At 38.2% G+C, this 26,000-nt stretch overlaps 1 protein-coding gene across 3 annotated transcripts in view; it reads left to right on the forward strand.

Annotated features, from left to right (window-relative positions):
• The window catches only part of POU6F2 (POU class 6 homeobox 2), a 312,367-nt gene that overhangs the window by 241,310 nt on the left and 45,057 nt on the right, over positions 1-26,000 (forward strand). For all 3 annotated transcript variants that reach the window (XM_085226674.1, XM_085226673.1, XM_031554003.2), the window contains one exon: positions 11,632-11,778. In XM_085226674.1, coding sequence (XP_085082800.1) covers positions 11,632-11,778 — 147 coding nt within the window. The remainder of the gene's footprint in view (positions 1-11,631; positions 11,779-26,000) is intronic.

The following is a 26,000-nucleotide window of genomic DNA, read 5'->3' on the forward strand; positions in this document are numbered from 1 at the left end:
CCTGGTGTGGAATTCAGTAGTGGAAACGTAAGGGAACCCTTGAGTGCTATCGAGCTTGCCAAACATACCCTCATCTGCTCCCTGCAGATCTCAGATCAGGTGCCCTAACAACCTGCAATTCTCAACTCTCTCATGATCTTCAGCAGTGAGAAAGAAAATTCCCCTCTCAGCACTCCCATGTGATTCTTTCATCCGCAACCAAAATAACTAGCTGCTGGAATCATACAAAAGCAATGATTTCTGGTTTGGTTTAGGTAGTTCAACTTGTTTGCCTTTTCTAGCTGATGGATGTTCTGCAAGTCAGAGTCCTTGTCTATCTTTGAGCTGAAGCTACGAGGATTGCGACCTGCCTCCTGATTGCCATTGCTGAAAGAGGGAACAATTCAATGCAGAATGGCTGCACCCTCCTTTTGTAATATTTCCTTAAAACTGATCCATCCCTTTTCTATTTGTTCTCTCCCATTGTGTAAAGAAACTGGATGAGTGCCCTGCAGTTTGTGATTTTTGTACACTACCTCCTAATAATCATTGGCCTGATGTTGCACATACAACTAATCCCATCTTAATTGCAGTCAGTCTGGGTTCACCACCGGTTCTGCCCTCTTCGAGACATGATAGAAGAATCATAGAATCATAGAATCATAGAATCACAAGGTTGGAAAGGACCTACAAGATCATCTAGTCCAACCATCCTCCTATCACCATTACTATCACTAAGCTACTAAACCATAAGAACTACATTTTCTGACTGGGTTGCTTACAAAATCATTTTTTATCCTTGCTTTACCTCTTCTACTGACAGGATTACCAGTGGCACCTACCTATACGTGCAGCTGCAAAAAGATCCACAGAGTGTTGTCTTTCCAAATAAATATTTTGGCAAATAATTAAGATGCATATGTGTTTCTAACATGCCAGAAAGGGAGGAGATTAGGAAAAAGGCACATAAGATTTTTTTCTTTGAAGTGAAGTATTTCCACTCGATCATAAAACATCCATCTGTGAGGGTGATCTGTCTTAAATCTCCTTTCAAGAAATCATTTTGGTCTGAACTAAATGTTTCGAGTGACCTACAGTTTATTTCTTTTTCTTTTTTTTTTTTTTAATTCCACATCCACCTGAGCTGGGTTTTGTTATTGTTTTGGGGCATATTTTTTGAGGTGGCCATTGGGGTGTTGGGAGGAAATCTCTGAGTCTGCAAACAGAAAACCTATTACTTCCACATCTGTAGATGTATAAATGTTATGACTTCCTACTTCAGTGAGTGACTTGTGTAGTTTACAATGGCCTAAATGGCAAAATTAGAAGGAAAAAAAAAAAAAAAAAGAATCAGATCACTGGCGCAAAGATTTTATTTAAATAAAATATCAGTGTAATTAACTAACTCCAGAATTTAATATTCAAATGGTGTTTTTTTTTTTTTTTTCAAATTCCATTCCCCTCTATCAGCAGATTTGTAGCCCATAAGAATTAGAATTAAAGGGCGTGATTCTGACAGTAGTTATCTCTGTTTTACCCAACTGCAACTCTACTGACCTCATTAAATTTACACCAGCTTTATATAAACACAGAGAGAAATCGGAATCAGACCAAGAACATAGAACTTGCATTATTTTTAGTACAAAAAAAAACCAACAACACCCTTGTTTTGTAAAGCACAAGAAATGCTACAGGGCCCATAAATATTTTGTGACTCTAGTCTACAGGTAAAAGTAGGAAATACTTAGAACATGAAGAAAATCATCTGCCTGTCTATTGACAGTGCCTTATGGAAGAACAAGATTCTAGGTACAATAAAGCAATAATGAATTTAATGAAAAAGCTACAGACATTCTGATTGTAAACTGAGCTGCTGCTGAAAAAGATGCTACATATTTTTGCCCATATAGCAGAATTCGTTGTCTACGAGTAGATTTCCATTGATAATAAATATGGAGGAAATTATTTATTGTAAATGATAATTAGACTTTCCCCAGGCTATGCATTCAGCCAGCAGCAGATACTGAATAATAACACAGGCATTTTTTCTGACATTCATCCTCCATACAAAAAAGGATGATAGGAGCTAAATCTTGCCATGACTTTTGTATAATATGCAGTACTATCAGCGTAGGAGAAAATTAACATTTGCATGTGACTTTGTGTAATCACGTGTATAACTGAGTATGTCACACCCCTCTTTGTCTGTGGAGCAGACAGATCACCGTGACAAGCACATACTAACACACACTCTTGGGTTTACTCCGGATTGTATTAGGACTTGCATACAATCTAACTTCAAGCAGTCATTGCAGGATCTCAGGCTTAGATTTTAACCAATTTGGAATTGATCCTTGCAGGAAAAAAAAAAAAAATCCTCCGTTTGTACTTGCAGTCATCACTCACATTCAGCTACTAGCAGTTCTTCTGTTACCTCAAGCAATATGGAGCTATGCTTTTGTTATAAGAGGATCTCAGTTTCATATACCCTCTTGCCATCAATTTATAGTGCCTAGCACCATGGCAATTACAAAGACCTCAGAAACAATACATTGCTAGCCTATATGTTTTTAATTATATTTCCAAGTTTCATTTGCTGTTGGCAACTTGACGTTATTTTGATTTTCCTGAGATGAAATATATGAGTTTCAAATACAGCTTTGAAATTGATTAGGAATTAATATGGCAGCATTACAAATGCAGTAGATTTAGTGCTGCTTTTGCAGCTCTGCCTGAACTCCCATATGGAAGAACTATTGTGACCAGGTCAAGAGTGACTTGAGCAAAGTGGCTGAGGCTGGAGATAAGAGGTCAGAGAAAAGGAATGAAATAAGTAAAAGGAGAGAGAAAACTGCACTCTGTAAAAGGACTCCACCCATCCCCCCCAAAAAGTGAAAAGAAAAAAAGCAACCAAGCAACAAAAAACTACTGGAGTTCTAGAAAGGTGAGACATAACTGGGGGAAAAAAAAAAAAAAAAAGCTTTCAGGGCAACGAGTGATTTTAAAATAACTGGTAAATGCGTTCTCTGTACCTGTCAGAAGAACATTCCCCAAATTAAATTGGAAGCACCCAATTGCCACCAGTACAGCTCAGCCCCTCACTGTTCCTAAGGCAGGACGTGCAGCTGATGGGGGGGGGGGGGGGCAGGATTCTCTCTGCTACCAAATCAGATGGAAGTGCTGGGGAGGGAAGGTAGAAATGTTTCAAATATGACTGCATTACACTATTAACCCTTCTGCCTTTTTTATTCTGTGGGAGAATTTTTGTCATGTTAAATATGCAGGGTATATGTAGCTTTATGTACAGAGCAAGACGACTTGTGAAAGAGAATAATGTGTGTATGTAATGTATGTAGTGTATGTAATAATGTATGTAATGTATGTAGAAGAGAAAGTTTTAAGTTCTATATTCTGTCCTCAGGGAGCTGGTAGGCTTCTTATGGTTACAGTCAAATTAAGCCTTCTAGAGTTGAATGCAGCTGCAGGTTGCTGCCAGCTGAGATGCAGTATGCCACATAGTGGCAGCACAAGGAGATCATAGAATCATAGAATCATAGAATCATAGAACGTCCACAGCCTCGGAAGTGTTTCTTTGTCTTACAGAAAGGAGCAGCAGAGATAACCCCCCACTGACATAGAGGCAGCAGAGTTGAAGAAAGTCCCATTCCTCACCCATCAGTGGACACTCGAAACTGTAATAAAGTACTAAAATTAGGCAGGAAGAAAAATATTAACAGCGGCCTACTTAGGGCACACCCAGCATTCATTTTTGCATACTCACACCCCTCACATACACTTTCAATCATGTTGCTTGTTTTTCACTGCTATCACTCACTCCTTACATTAACTTTATCAGAACTGTGATTTTGACTTCAGGGTTTTCAAATGAAGCACTTGTTTCAAGTAATCTCATTTTGTATACTGAGATTTCTGCAAAACTCAAGCAACTAAAAATCCATTTTTCAACTGACTTGGTAGCTCATACATTCTCCATGCAAGCACTAAAAATAGAGTGATGACTTCTCAAACACATGGCACCAATTATGGTGTTTAAATCATTTTTATTTATAATAGGTGAATTGAAGGTACTGCAGAGCATTGAATTTCTCCCACTTTGTAGATACTTGAATTCGGAATCAGATCTGGATTTTGAACTGACCCCTATCTTTGCCATTAATCTTTCCTCTGCACTCAGAAGTCATCTACACTATTTTGAATCAAATTGATGTGTTTCTGAAGGCCAAGCTGGAAGCTGAAAGCAGCAAAAAGAAAAGTATGTTCCACATAGTTCCAGTTGCATATCTGATGGTGCCCATATTCAAGTCAATGAGACTTCAGTGTAAGCACTTGGCTTACATGATAGCAGGCCTTTTCAGGGATGCTACTGCATAGTAAATAAATGAAAAAATCCAGATTTCCAGCTTCAAAAATGAGCAGATCACCTGGCATATAATTTTTAAAGAATCTGTTAGATGTACTCAGTCGGAAATGTGTTCCTAAGTAACTTTTCTTTAAAGGATAGAAGAGGATGTCTTTACCTAATACTGTGGGTTTTAAAATGAATATTCAAATAAAACATTCAGGGCATATATAGTAAGATGTAAGTAACATACTGTACTGTAATACAAGACTTTCAAAAAGATTTTCTCAGATACCCCACATGAATTCTCATACTTTCATGGTGTGACCTCACATGGCATTTTTAACATTTGTAGGTTAATTATCTTTTGTATATGCAAATGGTCACATTTACGTATACTTGTGCCATTTATACATTCAAATTAAAGGCAAATAAATAAATGTTTTAGATTAAAGAGATTAATTTGTGGCGTCTCACAATTGACACACTTTCTACAGAAGCTAGATTATGGAGACCTGAGTTCTGGGCTCTTATCTAAGAAGACAGATGGCAATTTCCTTTTGATAAGGGTTCATTTTTTAGCAGCAAGGGAGCCCTGAAGTAACTATTTTTCTTGTGGGGAAAGCATCTTTCTGAAGCCAGATAAATCACTCTAAAATAGACAAACACAGAGGAACTAATCAACATGAAATGAGCTGATTGGCAGCCCCTTTCAGAAAGTTCAGGAGATGCTCTTTCCTTTCATGCTTTTCACATGCAGGAACTTCTTGGAAAACTAAAGAACTCAGATTTTTTTTTCAATACTCTTCTGTCTCACTGACGCAGCTTATGATTAGTACAGATGCAGAATTTCATAAAGTCAGATGATGTAAATTCCTTTTATCTGCTGCGTGTTTACATGATCATAAAATATACAATTGCAGATGTTTCAAAAAGCTCTCAGACATAAAGGCAGCTAGCTAAATTCAATGAAGGAGATTGTTTAATTCAAACCTGGAACTGTGTGCATCAGCTGATACAGGAGATTCTGTAAGTAAAAGTAATACATGCGATGTCTTAGGAGCCCACAAAACTAGTTGTGGGTAGTCTGCAAGTACTGACCAACAGCTGAAGGAGTCAATCTGCTCTTTGTAGTTATGTCTTTACAATATTTCTAATACATTTGTTTCCTGTCTGTGTATACCTGCTTATTTTTTTCCTTTTCTTTTTGTTAAATATAGATGACACAAGAACAGACATGCTAGCACCTTCCATGTGCCTTATCTCATATAGTTAGACCCAAATAGGATCCCTTTCCTCTCATCTCCTTTACTCCCTTACTCTCTTTTCTGTCCATCACCAACGGAGCAGAAATAAGAATGGTGGTTTCCACTCACTCCTTGCCTCTGCCCCAATATCTTCTTCATTATTCACACTGCCAGCAGTTTGGTCCTGAAACTCTGCTCTTAATTTGCTTTGCCATGGCTCTCTTCTGATTTGACTAGCAGAACCTTGTTTACAAGATACTGTGAGAAATTTTGTGTGTTGTCCTCTCTCCATGTCATATCAGGGTGTACATGAGGGCTGCGTGGTTCCCATCACCTCAGGTCGTGTCACTTTGCATTGAATCAAGTCATGTCGCATCAGTGATGCCACTATCACTACTTATTCCTGATAGAAAATTCAGCATAGATTTAGACAGCAAGTAGCTCAGCCACAATAAATGTATATAATGAGCACATTAAGCGTCTGTGAGAACCAGATATTTTAAGTGTCCCTGACAGTCAGTGCTTTCAGATATTCCAGTATCCTTGTCTCTACACTGTTCTGTACATAAATATCTGATGTGCATACACTAAAATGTCTGTCTAAGCAACCTATTTAGAACTCTATCAGCAAGCATTTGCAAATACAGACCTGTGCATTATTGGATGGGTCTGGTTATTGTAAGTACATTGCATAGTATATAGGCTGTTCATATCCTAGCTCTGTAGAAATAACAATTGTTGACAGATACAATTTTTTCATAATTTGAAATTTGCTTCAAACATTTGCCTGCTGGGGCATATTTTCAATGAGTTATGCATGATTAGGCTCTATGACAGCCATTTTATTGGACGTTTTACCCTGTTGTTCATTTATAAAAGTTAAATGTTGTAATTATCCTATTACACAAACCAAACAGAATGCTGGGAGGTGGGGCAGCCCCAAAATTAAAAAAAAAAAAAAAAAAAGTCTCTGGAATCTGAAACATACAGTGCTCCCAAAGTGTTGGACCATAGTATATGCTTCTGTATAAAATTACTTCTTTTTTTGTTTTATGTTACTTATTGATTCTTGCTTGCATTTCTTGGGATCTGCCTGCTCACAAGTTTCTTGAAAATCTGACTTATTTTTGCATAAAACTCTAAAGATAAACTGACAGAGTGCAAGCACCCATAGTTGAAGATTTATCTGCAACCCCTATATAGTAACTAAGTGGTGTTCTTATTGTTGATTATTATAAATATTTATTTGCCACTCATCCCTGTAACGTCTCAGTGCTTTCCCAGGATTAAGTTGAAGCAGACTTTCCTGTGTCTTTTTTTAAAATTCCTTCAGGAATTTAATTCTTTCAGGTCCAGGGACCTATTAATTGTTGGAAGGTATACACACGTCTTTAAAACAATTAGGAATACAACCATCAATACTATGCAGTGAATTTACCAGAAAAGCCACTAGGAACATCCAGGGAAACTGGAAGTATTTTCTCATTAACTCATTTATATTTAGAAACTGAGTGTATGGGCATCTTGGTTGGAATGCTCTGCTCCTATGCCTGCAAGGTGTTGAAGATATTTTCGTGCTGCTGTTATTACATACAGTCTGCAGTTTCTGGCAGGGGATGCCATGCTGGGTTAGCTTCGGCTAACAGCCAGTCGCCCACCCAACTGCTCATCCATCTTCTCAGTGGGATGTGGGGGAAAAATAAGATGAGAAAGCCCATGGTTCAGGATAGAGACTGGGAGACTGCTCACCAATTACTCTAATGGACAAAGCAGACTCAACTTAGAATCACGGAATGGTTTGGGTTGGAAGGGATTCTTAAGATCATCAAATTCCAACCCCCTGCTATAGGCAGGGACATCTCCCACTAGACCAGGTTGCTCAGAGCCACATCCAGCCTGGCTTTGAATGCTTCCAGGGAAGGGGCATCCAAAGCCTTGCTGGGCAACCTGTTCCAGTGTCTCACCACCCTCACAGTAAAGAATTTCTTCCGAATATCTAGTCTAAGTCTACCCTCTTCCAGTTTAAATCCATTTCCCCTCATCCTGTTGCTACATTCCCTTATTTAACGTCCCTCCTCAGCTTTCCTTTAGGCCCCCTTCAGGTACTGGAAGGATGCTACAAGGTCTCCTTGGAGTCTTCTCTTTTCTAGGCTGAAGACCTCTTCAGCCTGTCCTCTTAGGGGAAGTGCTCCAGCCCTCTGATCATCAACTTGTGGAAAATTTATTACCAGTGAAAGTGTACTTGGATTGTGAGAAACAAAACGGCAAACTCTAAAGCAGCATCTTTCTTCCCCACCATGCCAGGCTCATCTCTACTTCTGCATTCCTGCCTCTACCAGCCAATGCTGCAAGGGTCAAGGTGCTATGGTCAACCTGTAACAGCTCCTTCCTCTGCACACCTTTCCCTGATCTGGCATGAGCTCTCCACAGGCTGCAACTGTGCAGAATCATGAAATACCCTTATGTTCCAATCTGGGATCCTCCAAGGGTTGCAGGGTAGACAACTGCTCCATTTGTAGTTCTTCTGATAATCTAAACATGAAATTCACGTAAGTTCTTAGTTAAGGGTTTCTATAAAAGGAAATGCAGTGCTAATAAAGATTTCATTTCTATGTTCATTTTTCATGTAGTCAGGATGTAAAAGCACTTTAAAGAGAAATGTAAAATTACTGCCTAGGCTATCAAATCCAATTGTTGTTGTATTCAACAACACGTGAGCAGTTGTTCAGTTTCTCACAGCAAATTCACCAAGATACGTACTTGGCTTTGGAAAAAAAAAAAAAAAAAAGAAGGAAAAAACATTATTCCAGAAGAAAAAAGTAATTATTGTTCTCTAGAAGCTGCTTGCTGTCATGACTCTACCACACTTCTCTTGAAATTGTGCCTTAAGAAGACTATAAAGAAATCTTACATCACGTGTCAGTTTTTGGATCTTTAAAGTAGTGCCCCTTTCATTTCCCCATCATTATACAGGGTAGTTTTATTTGTGTGTGTTCTGTTTCCTGCAGTAGAATGGCTCCTACTCTATACCATGTTAGAGCAAAACAATTTTCCTTTACAAGTTCTACTTTCTGAAATCAGAAAAATGTACTGAAGCTACTTGGTTATTTTAAGATTCTTCCTCATAAAGTTTACTTCTCCAAATAATCATGTGGTTAACAGAGGCATCCATGAGCAAACTGGCCTATTCCTCTAAGATCACTGTTATGGCTAGTGCTTTGAGTGGGAGCAGAAGCTTTGGCGCTGGAACTGACGGCTCCAAAGATCACAGCCTTCCAAATGAAATCATCATTTAAATACAGAAACAAAATAAGAAGATCCTCTTGTGGGATCTTTCATCTTTATATTTCTAGTAAGTGTTCTCAGGGATCCAACCTGTATTGAGAAACGGAATAAATAAAGTCAGAGATTTTATATTTAAACTAAGAGCAAGATAAAATATGTCAAAAGTTGCCTTGAGGTCCAGATGTAATGAAATTAGATTGATTTCTCCATGCCCAATTAGCACTTGATATAGAAGGGGTCAATTTAGTGGAGTGTAACTTGCAGTCAACAGCTTTCAAAACACTCAAAGAAAAATGTGTCTTCTCTTTTTAATCAGGCTTTTGAATAGATAGGGATGTTTTTATATGCATTTGGAAGACTCTTATCCTGTGAGCTGGCCCATTCACTGTGATTTTTCCTGGAACATAGTACTACCCGGGGAACCTATGCATATCATAGCTTCTGCCATCATTTTTAATAAGTAGCTTATCTCTATGATGCAACTAAAAGCAATCCTTAGTGTCTCCAGGGTTTGCTGTAATTAAATTTTATTGTTGTATTTGAAAATGTACAGTTTTTGAAAACTGGAGGAAAAAAATGAAAAGGAGATTCTGGGAGATAATAGTCTGATTTTTAAAAGGTTTTAACCCTTTGTAGTTTCCAGATTCACAAGTTTACTTATGGTCCTCAAATAATTTCCTATATGCAACTGAAGGGGTAAACTATAGCAGCTGATGTACTTTATTAGCTGATATCAGATAAACATGCAAAGATGATTTATACTTACAGTCAGTTGCTATACTATCATAGAAGCAGAAATTTGTGGGTGTCAACTGAGACAGTGGAAGGGCTTCTCTGAAAGTCGTATAGTCTGGCTGCTGCCTCTTTCTTCTCCAAATATTTACAGCTAGAAGGTAGTTACTCCAAGTCCCACTGCTGGCCACAAAGTGGTATAGAGGAAGACAGAATTTACCAGCTTCTAATTTGGGAAATAAATACATGCCTCTGTTTTGAACAAGAAATAGACAGATTTACCAATTCTGCCATCTGTTATCTTCTGTGCTCACCTCCATCTGGGCTCACATCTTCTACAGGCAATGGAATTGTCTGCACTCTATACTCAGAGACTGAACTTTGCTTCAGTGGTTGTGCTCATCTTTGCTTTTTTCCTCAGCTCCTCAAAACTCCTAATCAAGTAGTTTTTGCAGTTTCCCCCTTTGTACTTTATTCCTGCTTGATTTTCTTGCCATGGGGTACAGCGGGCTGGTTTTGGAGATACACATAGCAATTCTTTCCAAATCAAAACACTTCCACCAACAATGTCATCTTTTCTGTCTAGCACTGCTACTAATCTTTATTTAGTTATTTACTTTACAATTTCTAGAGGGATTGGATGTGCCCAAGGCACCCCTTTAGGCAACACTTTATATCAAGGTTCCATTTATAAATACTTCATGAAGGGCTAATGAATGATTAATAGATGTTTTAATGTATGACCAATCAATTGTTGTAGATTTCATACCATTCAACAGACAAGTAGGTTTCTTATAAGCATAGATTATAACCACATCTGACATCTTCTACTGATGAGCTTCTAAACATCAATAACATACACACTACTCATATCTGTAACATGCTTAAAACATCTTCTAATCACTGGTTAATTTTTTATAACCTATTTTGAAGCAGAGCCTGTCTGTGGAGCACATCCCTAACTGGGTCTGTGACTTTCCATTTCTATAGCATTGTAAATTTTCTTTTCATGTAAAGACTTGGAACTCCTTTTAATTTGATCTCAAATGTCAAGCTTTTCTCAGTTAGCTTCTGCATTTTCACATCAGCCTAAGGAAATGTTCCAGCATTTTTTTTGAAAATTTGTTCATTCTCAGAAGAAGATGAGAAAATATAAAATTTAAAATGATCCAGTGAGCAAGGCATCTCTCAAAGGACATTTCATTCTGACAGGAGAACACACCTTTCACATGTTTGATAAACTTAAGTGGTGATAGAAATGTTCCTCCTTGGGATTCTCATCACCTCCAAAAAGTAAAGCCATGAGTGTGCTCTCTGCTTTATATGGAGCACCCAGGTAAACCAGACTGAACTGGGCATTACAACTCATTTTCTGAAAATTTATGTCAGTCTTAATCGTTTGCAGTTGACAAACAGCAAGTTGGTTAGCATCTTTTCAACAGATTCTGCAAGCGAGAATAGATATTTCTCAATATGTAGCTGATTTCTACTGAACTTAATCACAGATTTGAGATTCATCCTATGATTTACCTAGATGTTGAGACCAGATCATTTATCATATAAATTTAAAGCAGCTTCAGGTTTTCTTCAGTATGGGGACTTTAGTTAGACACTCTTCTGAATATACCCAAGCAAATATCCCACTCCCATTCAAATAAAATGCTGATTTTTCGCTAATTGCTGCTAACAGAAGTATTAAACTACTACATCTGTGACATTAGAATGTAGAACCTAAAGAAATACAACAGTCAGAACTCAAGAAAAGAGAGAAAAATGTTTGTTTTTTTAAGGAGGGAGATTTATCCTTCAGTTTTAACATGTAACTTCCTCTGGGTTGTTTTGAAACCATTCATTGTCAATGAGACAAGAACCTGAGAAATAAGGACCCCTCAAAACTACCCAAGCTCTTTGAGCAGACAGATTATTTTTCCCTCTGTGAGCACAATCGCCTTTATTTTATTCGGTTAGTACTCTGTGTTTCTGTGTTTGTCAAGGGTTTCTCCATGATCTTTTCTTTCTTCTTTTCAGCTGGTTAACAATCCACTAGCAAGTCAAGCAGCAGCGGCTGCAGCAGCAGCAGCCATGGGCTCAATAGCAAGCTCCCAGGCCTTTGGCAATGCCCTCTCCAGTCTTCAGGGGGTCACAGGTCAACTCGTCACTAATGCACAAGGACAGGTGAGTAGAAGATGGAGGAAGCAGTGAATTCTGATGGCAGACTGATCTTGGGACCAAAATGAGTTCCGTTTGTATGACAGCAATTTAAAAGTGCACATATTGAAGGTAAATAAATATTGATTTGCCAGACAGGGGAAGAAATGGGAAGTCTGAGAAGTGGAAATAAGTTAGGCGCTGATGGAAACCCTTTTAAAGCTAGAAAATGATTAGAGATTGTTTTGTTTTGTTTTGTTTTCAAATCCAACCTTTTGAAAACATCACAATATTGCAATAATACAGTATTTGAAAGTCCAGTAACCCTGTGAATCTCAATAAATGTACCAGATGTCTTCTTCCACTTGTGTAGGCATAGTAACAGACAACTATATTAATATGCTATGGTGCTATTAAGACGTTTTGTAAACTGTAACATTTTGGTATTAGTTCACTGTGAAGCATTTCTACCAAGGTATTAAATACATTCTGTAAAGGAACACAAATGAAATTTTAATGCGATATCCATGGTGGATTTAACTGGGTGGCTTTCTTATTTGCTGATTAACTAAATTAAGCAGTTCGCAATGAATCTACCAGTCTGTGATGCAAATTCAGAAGAAACTTCTGTTTTAAAATTTTCTGAACAAAAATTTGAGCAAAGTTTATTGAGTGCCCAAAATATAAATTGTGTATTGCTTGAGATATTTTTATATGTTATGAAGTATTTCAGTTTCGGTCTTAGTATGATGCAGAAATATATGCATCTGAATTCACATATGTAAATAATTCTATTAATGCAACATGCTTAAGTACTTTTCGTATTGTAGCCACTGTCATTCTTTATTTTATTTACTAGAAATGAAATTAACAGAACTACTTTTCTGCATAAAATCTCTGTAGCAAATCTGCCAATATAACTCACAACTGGAGCAGATCACTGAGTAATTTGTATGTCATTATTCTAAGCCTAGTAAATTAGGTGTCCAGGTGTCCAGGAGTGCTTATGTGGTTGTTAGGCCCTGGTAAACATTTATTGCAGTGATGCAACTTGTGTGATATGTGCAAGTTTAGTTTCTACTCTCACTGTTTACTATAGGGGAAAAAAAAAAAAAAAAAAAGCATGGGTTTTTTCCTGATAATTTTATATTGTGATGTTATTTAATTGGAAAAGAGGGTATATTTTCAAATTTTGCCCGTTAAAAATCAAAGACAGCACTTTATAGAATGTGCCACGTTTTTTAGCATAACACATAAACAAAGATGCATCCTGAGCTTCACTATCCCCATCCAAGTCCCAGGAAAAAAAAAATGCTGACCTTGTTATATTTACTGGGTGGGTGCAGAATTGTTCCATCACTACCCCGAGGGTTGAACGATGGAGCTTGTCAAAGTGAGGCCTTATCTAATGAATCATCTTATCGCAGGTGCACACCACACATATTAAAGGAGGATTGTATGAACAATGTGCCCTCTACAATAACCTTTCAATGTCTACTTTAACCCTTGTTTCAATCCCTTTTCATCAAAGGATCATTTTATGCAGCCAGCTTTAAATGGAGGCTCTCAAAAGCCTATTAAGATTTCTGGAGGGATGGGGTATTGGTTTGGAAGAGCAGTTGGTTATAATACCTATAACTCATACTCAGATCAGCTCCAACCTACAAACCTGCTTGTTTCTATCTGCGCTCCACAAATGGTTCACAGTCACCACTCACGTGAGACACTTGGCACCAAAACTGTTCACTGTAAGAGCTGAAGATAAAAACCCAGACTAGTTATTCAGTAGCTTTTCCTTTAAATGTTCTCCCTAGAAAACATAAATAAAGGGTAGACATTCATTGCATGTTTAAAAAAGAAGGTTCCTACTGTCACTGTACCACCAAATAGATTCCATCAGACTGAGTCTAGTTTATTCCACATGTAATATGAAGTCCAATAATTCTACAAGTTGCAGAGAAAGAAAGAATCTTCCACTATTTTTGGGTGAAACTACAGAATCTGACTGACTAGCTCCTTAAAATAAGAGTTATCTTTTTATTACTTATTTTCACAGTTGTTTCTTGATTTATAATCAGTACTGCAGACCTCACTGCAATATAAATAAATATTAAGTAGGTAAAGTAACACTGATTTTTATAATATTCAGCATAAAACTATATTGCTTGCGGCATTCTTCTAAAATTATCTGTCTGTAAAAAAGGACTATTCGGTATATTTAAATTACATTCCATAAATTAAATTACATTCCTCGCAAATTAAATAAAATTATTGAAACTAATATTTTGTTTCTTTAAAATTGAGAACGTAAGTGAACGGTAACTTGGGATGCCTTCAATTTGTGAATGATTTTTTTGGACCTCATTAAGGAGCTGTATTTCAATGATATGTTAAGAATCTGCTCTTTGAACACTGCCTTCTTCAAAGAGGGAAGTGAAACACCCAAAATTCCTTCCTGCTACTATAAGGCTGGGTGACTTATCAGACTGTTTGTATGTGCAGTCTTTGTAACTATATGCTGCTCCTTTTATAGAAAGCTAGGGCTTATAAATGTCCATCTGTCTGCCTAAATACATAGTGATCAGTAAACCCAGGAGGCAGAAAGCTGTAGGTCAAATCCAAGATTCAATGGCAAATTTAGGGAAATTATCTTTTAAATGACATATGGCATGGCCTTAATGCCCAATAGCCTCAGAGTTCTTACATTCTCTGTAAAAAAATTATATATATATTTAACAAATATTTATGCTGTGTACTTGTTAATATTTTCATTCTTGTTTGCACAGTGATTATATGATTTGTTTATCCTTTGGATGACAATATGAACTGTAATACCAGAGCTCTCGAAGACCACTGTAAAAGAAGATCTAATCCATTGGAATAATATGTCTAGATCACCTGGTTAATTTGATATAGTAGAGATAGGAGACTCTAAATCAAATGTTCATTTTCAGAGGCATATTATGAAGAGCTATTGGCCCATGTAACACTACTTATATTCTGTTTGCCCTCAGCACTTTCCAGAAAGCTTTTGCAGGTCTGGACTTTTATATATTAAGCATAAAGGCAAGGGTAGCAGAAATGCTAGAATCTACCTTGTCAGTTGATCCACTCTGATTTCAAAGTGAAGCTGTCCACCCTTCAGCTTCAGCCTGCCCTTATAGCAGGAGCATAGTAGTTCCATTTCTGCACTTGAATTCTTTATAAGAACCAGAAACCCCTCTATTTTTATCTGCAAATCAATGGAAATATTAAGGGGCTTGAGTGTGTTTCCTGTGTCTATTAAGTACGCTGCCTGTTTATTTTAGCTGGGTTTTTTTAGCTTCATTGTAATGAGATGGATTGAGAAAAATATGGAAACATGGCTGATGCTTCTGGATTCTACGGATGCTACCTGCAAGCAAGTTTTCTGCTTGACTAAAACATAAAACTAAATTGTCTATCAATTGCACTCATGTAAATCTTTTGACATCAGCAGAATCAAATACATTTAATTAAGGCTGCTGAGTAAGATTGGTTTCATTTTTAGAAAGATGTGAGCTGTTTAACTGGGGGAAAAAAATTAATCCTAATTCAACAGTTATAAAATATCATTTTTACCTTAAAGAGTAAAAAAGTAGCATGGCAAGAGCTGTTGATGTTCTGAATTGTTTTGTCCTTAAAGAGAGCAATATATTGCATTTCCTGATAAGTTACTAAGAAGAGTTTAAGTATGGTGTAATTGCACAGTGCATATTTCAGTTGAACAGGAAATCTAACAGAGATAGCATCCATAGAATCCAGGCATGCCCTTGAAGGAACTCGGCCTTCATTGTGCCCATGGCTTGCTCTTTAGATACAAAAACGTTCTGTATATGAAAAACCTTGAACAGTTCTACCCCAGCAATTAACAAAAATAACTAATTTTGAGAGTTGTAGTCTACAAGTAGCTTAGAAAACTAAATGGAGAGAGAGGCATTGTTGATCCAATTAGATAATAGGAGTACTTTGGTTCTCATTATTCTGATGAGAGGGTACATGTTTGCTCTTTGAGCTTCTTGATGGTAAATGGTGCTAATGAGGCCTGATGGATTCCCTGCTCCTAACAAGCCTCTCAGCAGAGCGAGTGATTACAATGGAGATAGATTTGATGGGATGCTCTCCCTTTTGTAGTGTCTCAGCTGCTGACACTCTGCGACATAATCAGGTCACAGAGCCGGTCACAGCCATCAGCAAAAGCCATAGCTCTATCCCTCATTATTAAAGTGCATTATTCAGTTCCAGGCCCTCACAATACTGCCAAGGGCCTTTTCTTCTTCTTTTTTTGTTAAGCATCAGTTCTCAAACACAAGGGTTAATAAAATCATCAGCTAAAGAACTAGTAAATTAAAGAAATGGAAATAAAGTGCCTCCCTTTCAAATCCTTTGAAGGATCACAATTAAATAACTAGGGAATTTCTCATCACCACGTACTCTACAGTACAATGTAATATGTCATGTGCAATAAAAACAAGGGATAGGATTTTAAAAAATAGCATTGTCCTTATTGTGGACTGGCTTGGAAAGCACTGAAGTATCTCTCATTCAGAAGGAAAATTCTGCCTTGCCAACTATTATATATGTACATGTAGACAGTATTATTTTCACAGTTTTCTGGGGGTGTTTTTGTTTTTTGTTTTTTATTTGTTTTTTGTTTTTTGTTTTGTTTTGTTTTTTTCTTGACATGGTAAGAATTACTTGCAAACTGAATTTGTAATCCTAAGCATAGCAGCTGTCTTGTCTTAGTTAAAGTGGTTGAGGACACTGTCTGGACATATATGATAGGCCACGGTGCTAGGACCAACTGATTCCCACAGACGAGACCATTGCCTTCTTGAGAATGAGCTAATTTCAAAATGGTGGCATAAATAATGATTTTAGCTTTTTCTTTCTATTCTGATTACACTGAGTTGAGACTCTCTCACCACCAATGGAAAATACATTTTAAAATCTGAGTGTTTAAATCCATTTTAGATAAACTGATGAGAAAAGAACAGCAGAGTCTGAATTTTTTGTTTGTTTGTTTCAGTTTAATTTCAGCTGGTTAGAAGCAGGTTTCAGCTAAATCAAATTAAGACATTCTGATACTGAAATGTATAGCTTTACAAGGATTTACACTGTTTATTTTGAATCACTTTGAAGTACATATTCTGTGGCAATAGTGTATTCCTTTCTGTAGATATATATATATTGCTACTTTTGCCTTGCTCTATTCACCGCGTTTTTGTTTGTTTGTTTTTTAATCTGTGTTCTGCTGGCACAATAGGCTATGACAAGGAAAGTACATGAGCACATGCATATAAAAAGCCACTTCTGAAGCTTCCAGTGTTCTTAAGCCGCAGCTGCAAGAATCTCTTGACAGCTGCAGGTTAATACAAAGATCTGTGCAAAGTAGTATAAACAATACTACAAAATTAGTAATGTTCTTCAAGAAGATATTTTAGAGGCTGGAGTGTGACCTAGACTTTGTTTTTCCCTAACCACTAAATCAGCAGCTGTCATTGGGAATGCAAAGTGAGCCTCCTTCTAGGACTTAAATGCAGGATAATGATTGTTACTTCTATGTTTTGTTTTTTGTTTTTGTTCTTGTTTTTTTGTTTGTTTCCTTTTATTTTAACTATCACAGAATTTCTAAGGGGCCAAAGACATGTAATGAGTGTCAGTCCTTGAAGTCCTTCTGAATATGTGTAATTCACCTTGTTCTTCAGGTGTGTTATGTTCATGTTGAGAGCCTTTCCTCTCAACAATCCTTAGCATTACTACATCTGGTCAGCTTTGCAACTCTAATGCATGTTAAGCACTAATATTTTAGCTCTCACAACATCTAACGGTACTTAGAAAAAACTAAACAATAATTGTTTAAATGGTGGCTACTAACAATGTCTTCCCAAAGTGAAGATTGACAGAAATCTGAATAAGTGGCATCAGATTGGTATATACTAAGGAAATTAAATGAGAAGCCTGAGATAATAAAACAGACATGTTTTGAAGGAATGATTAGAAAGGGTTATTGTAACACTCTGATAACAGTAAGATTTAAGAACATTCCCAGGGAAAGTCTTTGCCACGAGAATCTGTTTTGACAGGCCTTCATATTAATATATTAAATTACTGCTGGGCGGAGCCTTACTCTCTATTTTTACCCTCAAAGTTTCACTGGGCATACATGCAGCTTGGCTGCTCACAGGAACTAAAGGGCACACTCTATAAGAAAAGGTCAGTTGTAAGAAAAGATTTGTTTTTTTGTTGGTTTCCCCTCCCTACAGCTAAACATCAAGGAGTCTGTTTGTTTAATTACCTCCCATGTGAATTTGAATCGAAAGACAAATAATTTTCTTAACACTTCTGCTGACTGTGTCTTAATTTTACTGTAGAGATTGTCTTACCTCAGTTGCAGCTATAGTGACATAAATGTAAAAATGTATGGTCCAAAGTCTCAGGTGATGCAAACTGGTAGTTTCACTGAAATAGGAAGGTAGAGAGAGTAGGTTTGTTAAAGCCACGACAAAAGAGGGCTTGCCTGTTTTGTATATTTTGGACAATGATCACTGACAAGTTTTGGATATCCATATTCTTAGAAGCAGTTGTGGAATTTAGAACAGCTACCATCTGCAATGTGGAAAAGTGATATCCATTTCATAAATTCACAGAAGGAAGTTCCAAAACACCATGGTGCCACCAAATTGAATAGAGAATAACTAGTCATCTCTTTGGAAATAAATAAATAAATAAATAAATAAATAAATAAATAAATGAGATTCAGCATTAAAAAAAAAAAATCCAAAATTAATTGGTTGCAAAAATGCTTCAGAATCACAATATTACAAGCTTGAAAACTTCTTGGACAAAGACGCTAAATGTAATGTAGAAGTAGCACCACTTTCTTCCAAAACTACTAGAAAATGCGTATGAGAACGGAATGGTTCAGACTAGCTGTTGACCTGAAGTCTTGAAGTAGAGGAGATTCCAGTTTTCAAAAAAAAAAACCACCAAGACAAGAGCTGATATGTTGTGAATAAGAACTGCAAGGGCAACACAATTATTTAAGAATAAGGTAGAATTTTTCCTTACTGCAAAATACATACTTGAACTGTGCTGGTTCACAGCTGCAGTCTCCAATTAGATTTACCAAAAAAGGTTAACTGTGTACTGAAATCCCTATGAGTTTGAAAATTATCAGCATCTATACAGAAAGGCCTCTGAAATTTCTTTCATTTACATTGCATCAAATCTTACTTCACACTTCAGATCTATAGCCTCTTGCCTGGATCTCTGTCAAAGTTCTGGATCTCTGACAATTTTTTTCAGAGATGGTCTAAGTCTTATTTTCAAAACCAACTTATATACCTACAAGAGCCTGAGTTTCCCTCAATCAGAGAGCACTGCAAGCAATCTCCAGTACGTTTATGAATCACAAGCAGTGCTATTTTAGCACAGATTCCAGAAGCCAAAAGCCTTAGTAGTATGGCATTCAGGCTGGACTTATTAATCCTCCTTCTCAACAAGATGACATAGAATCTAGCTCATCAGCCATTAGCTTTAGGGTCTGGTAGCATGCTGTATTACATGTAGTAAAGACACTTTGTAGAGCCTTAGAAGCCTGAAGCGTTTAGGTACTTTTGAAAATGTTATTCACTGATCTAAATTAAATCCTTCCAGTGAGGAATACTGTCTTTTTGTCAGTGTCTTCTTAATTACTATTGCATGGAGGAGGAAGCCAAAGTAACTATTATTTCTTCTTTCCTGCCATTTTCATGAAAGCTGACAAGTAAATAAAGATGCACCTACTACTCTTATAATCTGCCCAGCATCATGAGGGGGCTATAAGCATGGCAAATTTTCATTGTTATCTCCAGTGACACACATCACAGTCAATGAAATCTCTGCTCTGTGGACGTTCTTACATTTCTTTTCTTATCACTGCATCTTATCACCTTCCAGTAACGTATTAAGAACATGACTGCTGACTGTCACAAATCAGTCTTCTCCTTCCAACAAGAACTTTGTAGTATAGGGCTGTGTGTCTGATAAGAGCACTTGGTTTTGTCTCATCTTGTTAAGATTTTGTTTTCTTTCCCTTTTCAGTTAAGGTTTTGTTCTCATCTAGTTTTTTAAAAATCCTTTTGAAGATTCATATTGCTGGAATTTGCATTAGGGAGACCAATAACAGAAACATACTTAGGTTTTGCAGCAGAATGTGGTGAAACCAGTGGTGGGAAACTGATGAACAGTGCTTTATTACTGTTGGAATTTATTGCAAGCCCTTGACCAGCCTCTGAAAACAATTTTTGCTGTACACAGAGCAGTTATGACCTCTGTCCAAGAGCGTTAGGTGACTATTTAGATTCCTGAGAATCTGATCACAGAGGAACTTGAATGTAAATGCCAAAGTCTTCATGTTCATCAAAAGTCCCTTAAGATGGTATTAACAAAGGAATAGATAGAGTTGATGCATGGAGATGATGGCAAGAAATGTCCTTTCTATACTACTGATGTTTCCCAGGAAGTGAAAGTTTTCTGCTCAGGGATATTACATCATTGCATGCCTTCAGGAGTTGACAAATTAGAGAATAATTCGAAGATACATCATCATAAAAGTAGAAGTGATAGAAGCTCTGCTACATGAGAAGTTAACATGAGAATGGCATCCAAGACTGTTAATTTTGTTATTTCTCCTTTGAACTGTCCAAAGCTCCTTACAAGAGAATGCTCTGTGAGTTTCAGTTAAGAAGGGCCATAGGAGATCACTATGTGATAAGTGGAAGTCAGTGTACAATGATACATATTCAAGGTCATTAACTGACTGGAAGACTGCTGTTGCTATTTCAGGAAGGTTTGGGATTTCTTAGATGTCACAAGTCACGATGCACGAAAGAAGGCCACTGGACTTTCTTGTAGGGATGATCTGATTTTGAATCATAGAATCATAAATGGCCTGGGTTGCAAAGGCCCACAATGCTCATCCAGTTTCAACCCCCCTGCTATGTGCAGGTCACCAGCCACCAGACCCGGCTGCCCAGAGCCACATCCAGCCTGGCCTTGAATGCCTGCAGGGATGGGGCATCCACAGCCTCCTTGGGCAACCTGTTCCAGTGCCTCACCACCCTCTGGCTGAAAAACTTCCTCCTAATATCCAACCTAAACCTTCCCTGTCTCAGTTTAAAACCATTTTCTCTTGTCCTATCACTACCCACGCTCACAAACAGCCATTCCCCCTCCTGTTTATCCGCTCCCTTCAAGTACTGGAAGGCCGCAATGAGGTCTCCCCGCAGCCCACTCTTCTCCAAGCTAAACAATCCCAGTTCCCTCAACCTTTCCTCACAGGAGAGCTGCTCCAGCCCTCTGATCATCTCAGTGCCCTCCTCTGGACCCGCTCCAAGAGCTCCACGTCCTTCCTGTGCTGGGGGCCCCAGGCCTGGACGCAGTGCTGCAGATGGGGCCTCACAAGAGCCGAGCAGAGGGGGACAATCACCTCCCTCTCCCTGCTGGCCACCCCATTTTTCATGCAGCCCAGAACACAGTTGGCCTTCCGGGCTGCAGGCGCACACTGCTGGCTCATGTCCAGCTTCTCGCCCACCAGGACCCCCAAGTCCTTCTCCGCAGGGCTGCTCTCAAGGAGATCTTCCCCCAGTCTGTATAAATAGCTGGGATTGCCCCGACCCAAGTGCAGCACCCTGCACTTGGCCTTAATGAACCTCATTATGTTCTCATGGGCCCACTTCTCCAGCCTGTCCAGGACCCTCTGGATGGCTTCCCTTCCCTCCAATGTATCGACTGCACCGCTCAGCTTGGTGTCATCTGCAAACTTGCTGAGGGTGCACTCAATGCCATTATCTGTCATTCATGAAGATGTTGAAGAGCACCGGTCCCTAGACTGACCCCTGAGGGACACCGCTTGTGACCAGCCTCCATCCTGACACAGAACCACTGATCACAACCCTTTATCTGTGACCCCGATTCCTAATCCACTGAACAGTCCATCCTTCGATGAATGTTTTAAAGATACTAGCGAGGAGATAAAATCTGTTTGTTTTGAAATCTGAAAGGGTGAGAAGACCAGATATATTAGCAATATCTTGCGAAGAATTTCAAAAAGAATGAAATTTTCTTCCCTAAACAGTCTTCATAACCAGAGGAGAAAAAAAACTTTCAGAAGCATTTGATTGACTCATTTGACACTAAGCCAACAACTCAGTTGTACTTGTGTAGTGTTTGTAGTGATAGAACCAACCAGATGCATACCCATATGCTTCCAAGTAATACATTAATCAGGAATTGTTCTGAAATAGAAATAGTTCAGACTTCTCATTCGATTCTGGAATATTGCAAAGAAGTGTGTGATGTTTTTTCATACATGTTACATCTGTGAATAGCGGTGGGGAAACTTCAAGCAGAAAAAAAAAATCATAGTCCTAACCATGAATGGACATTCAGTCTGTCTTTCTAAATGTGTATATGAGTTTGTCATTTTTTTTTCAGAGACTGACAGTGTTAGGCTTCAGCATGTATTTATGTAAATGGCCCCGATATCAAAAAGAAAAAAGGACTTTGAAATACCTATGCTGATGTTATTGAATGTATATGATTTTTAAAGTATCTTTTTCACTTAAACTTCCTTCTTCACACATTAATTAAATATTATCTCTAGGATAAGTATCTCTCATAGAAGATAAATGTATTATTGTCACATCATAATGGAAAAAAATGACAGAATCTTTTTCCTTAAGCACAGAAAAAGAACTTATTAATATAAAAAAAAACACTCATACCCCTCAAGCAATTCTGTCTTGGCTTCAGAGGGAATCTTTCCTAGTCTACTCTCATGTCTATCTTTGTGCTAGAGATTCAAGAAAGCAATACATATATCCTTCCAGTTTAAAAATTAATCTACTTTTCAGGAGATAATTTAATATCAAAACATGATGTACCCAGTATCTAAATATACATTCATTTTAATGTTTGACGCATCAAATACTCTGACATAGCAAGCTTTCAAAATAAATGGTTTGTTTTAGAGGTTGGATATGTCATATTAGCATCCACCCAGCAGATAAGAGAAAGAGAAATAGATCAGAGTGATCAGGACATCAGGGAGACAGTTTAGAGAGAGATGAGAGAGTCCAGGTACATCTTGTAATGTTAAAAAAAAAAAAAAAAAAAAAAAAACCTAGCTAGCGAGAAAGAAATGTATAAATAGGTCACTGCAGCCCCACTGAAAAAGTTTAACTTTCTAGTCATCATCTCCACTCCCTTAGTTGCAGCCTGCACATTAAGTTGAGACATGACTTTCTTGATAGCATAGACAGACGGGGGGCCTCAAAGTAAAGATTATATGAGACTCATGCAGCGCCCTAGCTCTAAGGTAGAATCAGCATCATTTGGCATGCTAAACTTTCAGTCTCCTTTTTTTCTCAGTTCTTTTTATTAACTGTAGTTTGTTGTCACCTGTCCTGGTTTGGTTCGTTCAATTCCTTCTCTAAATGGAAGCATAAAGCCATGTGGAAAAAAGAACACTGTTGAACAAATATCTGGTGACAACGTCAGTGAAAGACCCCAGAGATCCTGGCATATCCAGTTTCTTCGTTCCTGTTCTACTTCCTGTATCTCTACTACTTCTGCTTCTTGTCAGCAGCTCTTTGCCTCGCACTTTATCTGGGATTCAGTTACTTAAATGTAAGTCCTCAGAGGTATTGTAGGTGTTATACAACGTTCCATCAGGCCTTCTGTAGCCAATTCAGAATTATACTCTTCCCTCTAAGTCTTATCCTAACTAAATTCTAAAGAATTTCATATAGAGTAGATGCCTTACTTTTCTTCAGCTGAATTGTTTCCCACTTACATGTACGCGTGCATGTGTGTCCATATACTAATACACAGCTTAGCATACATGAACATCATCAACATCATCTGGTTTTGTGAAGCCCCAAACCATCACTACAAGCAAATGAAAGACAGGTTTTGGAAGGATCTCTAAATCTGAGGCAATTTGAAAAGGGTTCTGGAATCCCTGGAGCTTACTTGAATCTTCATGTCTTCAGGGAAGGATACAGGTACCCCAAATGACTAATTATTACATTTTTTTTTTAATTACCTCATTTAGCCATGCTTGAGTCCCCCCAAACCTCTGGAATCTTTTTGACCTTTACCCTGGACAAAAGTGAAAATAAACCAAGCCTTCTCACCTTAGCATGAGAGATGCCATGCTGCTCACTTTTGCCTCAAATCTGTCTCTAGAGCAATGTTAGAAATACATAATCATGACTGTACACTCTGTATTGATTGTATACAGTCTATTAATTGAGAAATGAAACTCGGCTTGTATTTTTCTAACTGTTTAATTCTCACCAAGAGCTGAATAGTAGTGAATGAGTGCAAAATCGAAGTTAGGGTATTCTGTGGTAAGTGTAAAAAAGTATTTTTTTTTAATACAGATAAGAATATATGTGTTAAATATTACTGAGTTGATCTCAAATTCTTATAAAAAGATCCATCAATGGAAAGCAAAAAACATTTACTGAGGCAAGTTGCATCCTTGGCTCTCTATTGCCTTTTATTTCTCCTTAAAATCATATGCAGTGAAAAGAGGACAAACATGAATGATGCATGCCTGACTCACCTAGTCATGTTAGTCTCTGGCAACAGCACAAATGCAGAAATGTTCAAATCAGCTTTATGCTACACAACAAATAATGCAAACTGGGCCCTCGAGAACACATAGTGAGGGGAGATAAATGGTCATTATCTCAAGAAAGCCTATTCTCATTGAGTTTGCATGGAATCAGAGAATCATAGAATGGCTTGGGTTGAGTGGAACCTCTAGGATCAAGTTCCAACTGCACTGCCACATGCAGAGTTGCTAGCCATTAGAACAAGTACTAGATCAGATTGCCCATTCAATCTGGCCTTAAACACCTCCAGGGATGGGGCATCCATAGCCTCTTCGGGCAAACTGTTCCATCATTTCACCACTCTTTCAGTAGAAAACTTCCCCCTGACATCTAATCTAAATCTTCCCTCCTTTAGTTTAAAATCATTCCCCCTTGTCCTATCACTATCTATTCACGTAAAGAGTTGATTTCCCTCATGTTTATAAACTCCCTATAAATATTGGAAGGCCAATGAGGTGCAGCATTCTCTTTTCCAAGCTGAACAATCCCACTTCCTTCAGCCTATCTTCAAAGGAGAGGTGCCCTTGGATTACCTTTGTGGCCCTTCTCTGGACCCCCTCCAAAAGCCCCATATCTTTTCTGTGCTGGGAAATCCAGACTTGGACACAGTTCTCCAGCAGGAGCCTCGCAAGGGTAGAATAGAGAGAGCCAACCATCTCCCTCAGCCTACTGGCCACCCCTCTTATGTTAGAACCCAGAGTACCATTGGCCTTTCAGGATAGAAGCACACACTGCTGGCTCACGTTAAGTTTTTCATCAGCCACAACCTCAAACTCCTTCTCAGCAGGGCTAGTCTCAAGGAGTTGTTCTCCTAATTTGAATATATATCTGGGATTACTTGACCCAAGTACAAAACCTTGCACTTTCCTATATTGAACCTCATTAGGTTCAGTTCACAAGGGCCCACCTTTTGAGTTTATCGAGGTCCCTCTGAATGGCATCTCTACCTTCTGCCATGTCAACCACACCACTCCGATGGATGTCATCAGCAAACTTGCTGGGAGTGCACACTGATAAAGATGTAAAAGAGAGCCAGACCGAAGACGTACCTCAGGGGGACACTGCTCATTACCAGCCCAGACCTGGACACAGAGCCACTGAACACAACCCTCTGGCTGCAACCTTCCAACCAATTCCTTATCCACCAAGTAGTCCACCCCCCAAATCCATATCTCTCCAGTTTAGAGATAAGGATGTGTTGGGGGGTCATGTCAAAGGCCTTGCAGAAGTCCAGGTAGATAATATCAGCTGCCTTCTTTTCTCCACCAATGCTGTCACTCTATTATAGAAAGCCACCCAATTGGTCAGGCACAACCTTTTCTTGGTGAAACTGTTCTGTCTTGGATCACCCATCCTGCCTGACCTTGAATGCCTTCAGAAATGCATCCACTGCCTCTCTGGACAGCCTATTCCAGTGCTTCACTATCCTTATGATAAAAAAACTTCTTCATATGTCCAATTTAAATCTCCGCTCTTTTTGTTTGAATCCATTTCCCCTTGTCCTGTCACAGTAGACCCTGATAAAGAGTGTCCTCTTCATTCTAATAATCCCCTTTAATCACT

The sequence above is a fragment of the Meleagris gallopavo genome, chromosome 6, assembly GCF_905368555.1.
Source record: "Meleagris gallopavo chromosome 6, MGAL_WU_HG_1.1, whole genome shotgun sequence".
Classification (NCBI taxonomy): domain Eukaryota; kingdom Metazoa; phylum Chordata; class Aves; order Galliformes; family Phasianidae; genus Meleagris; species Meleagris gallopavo.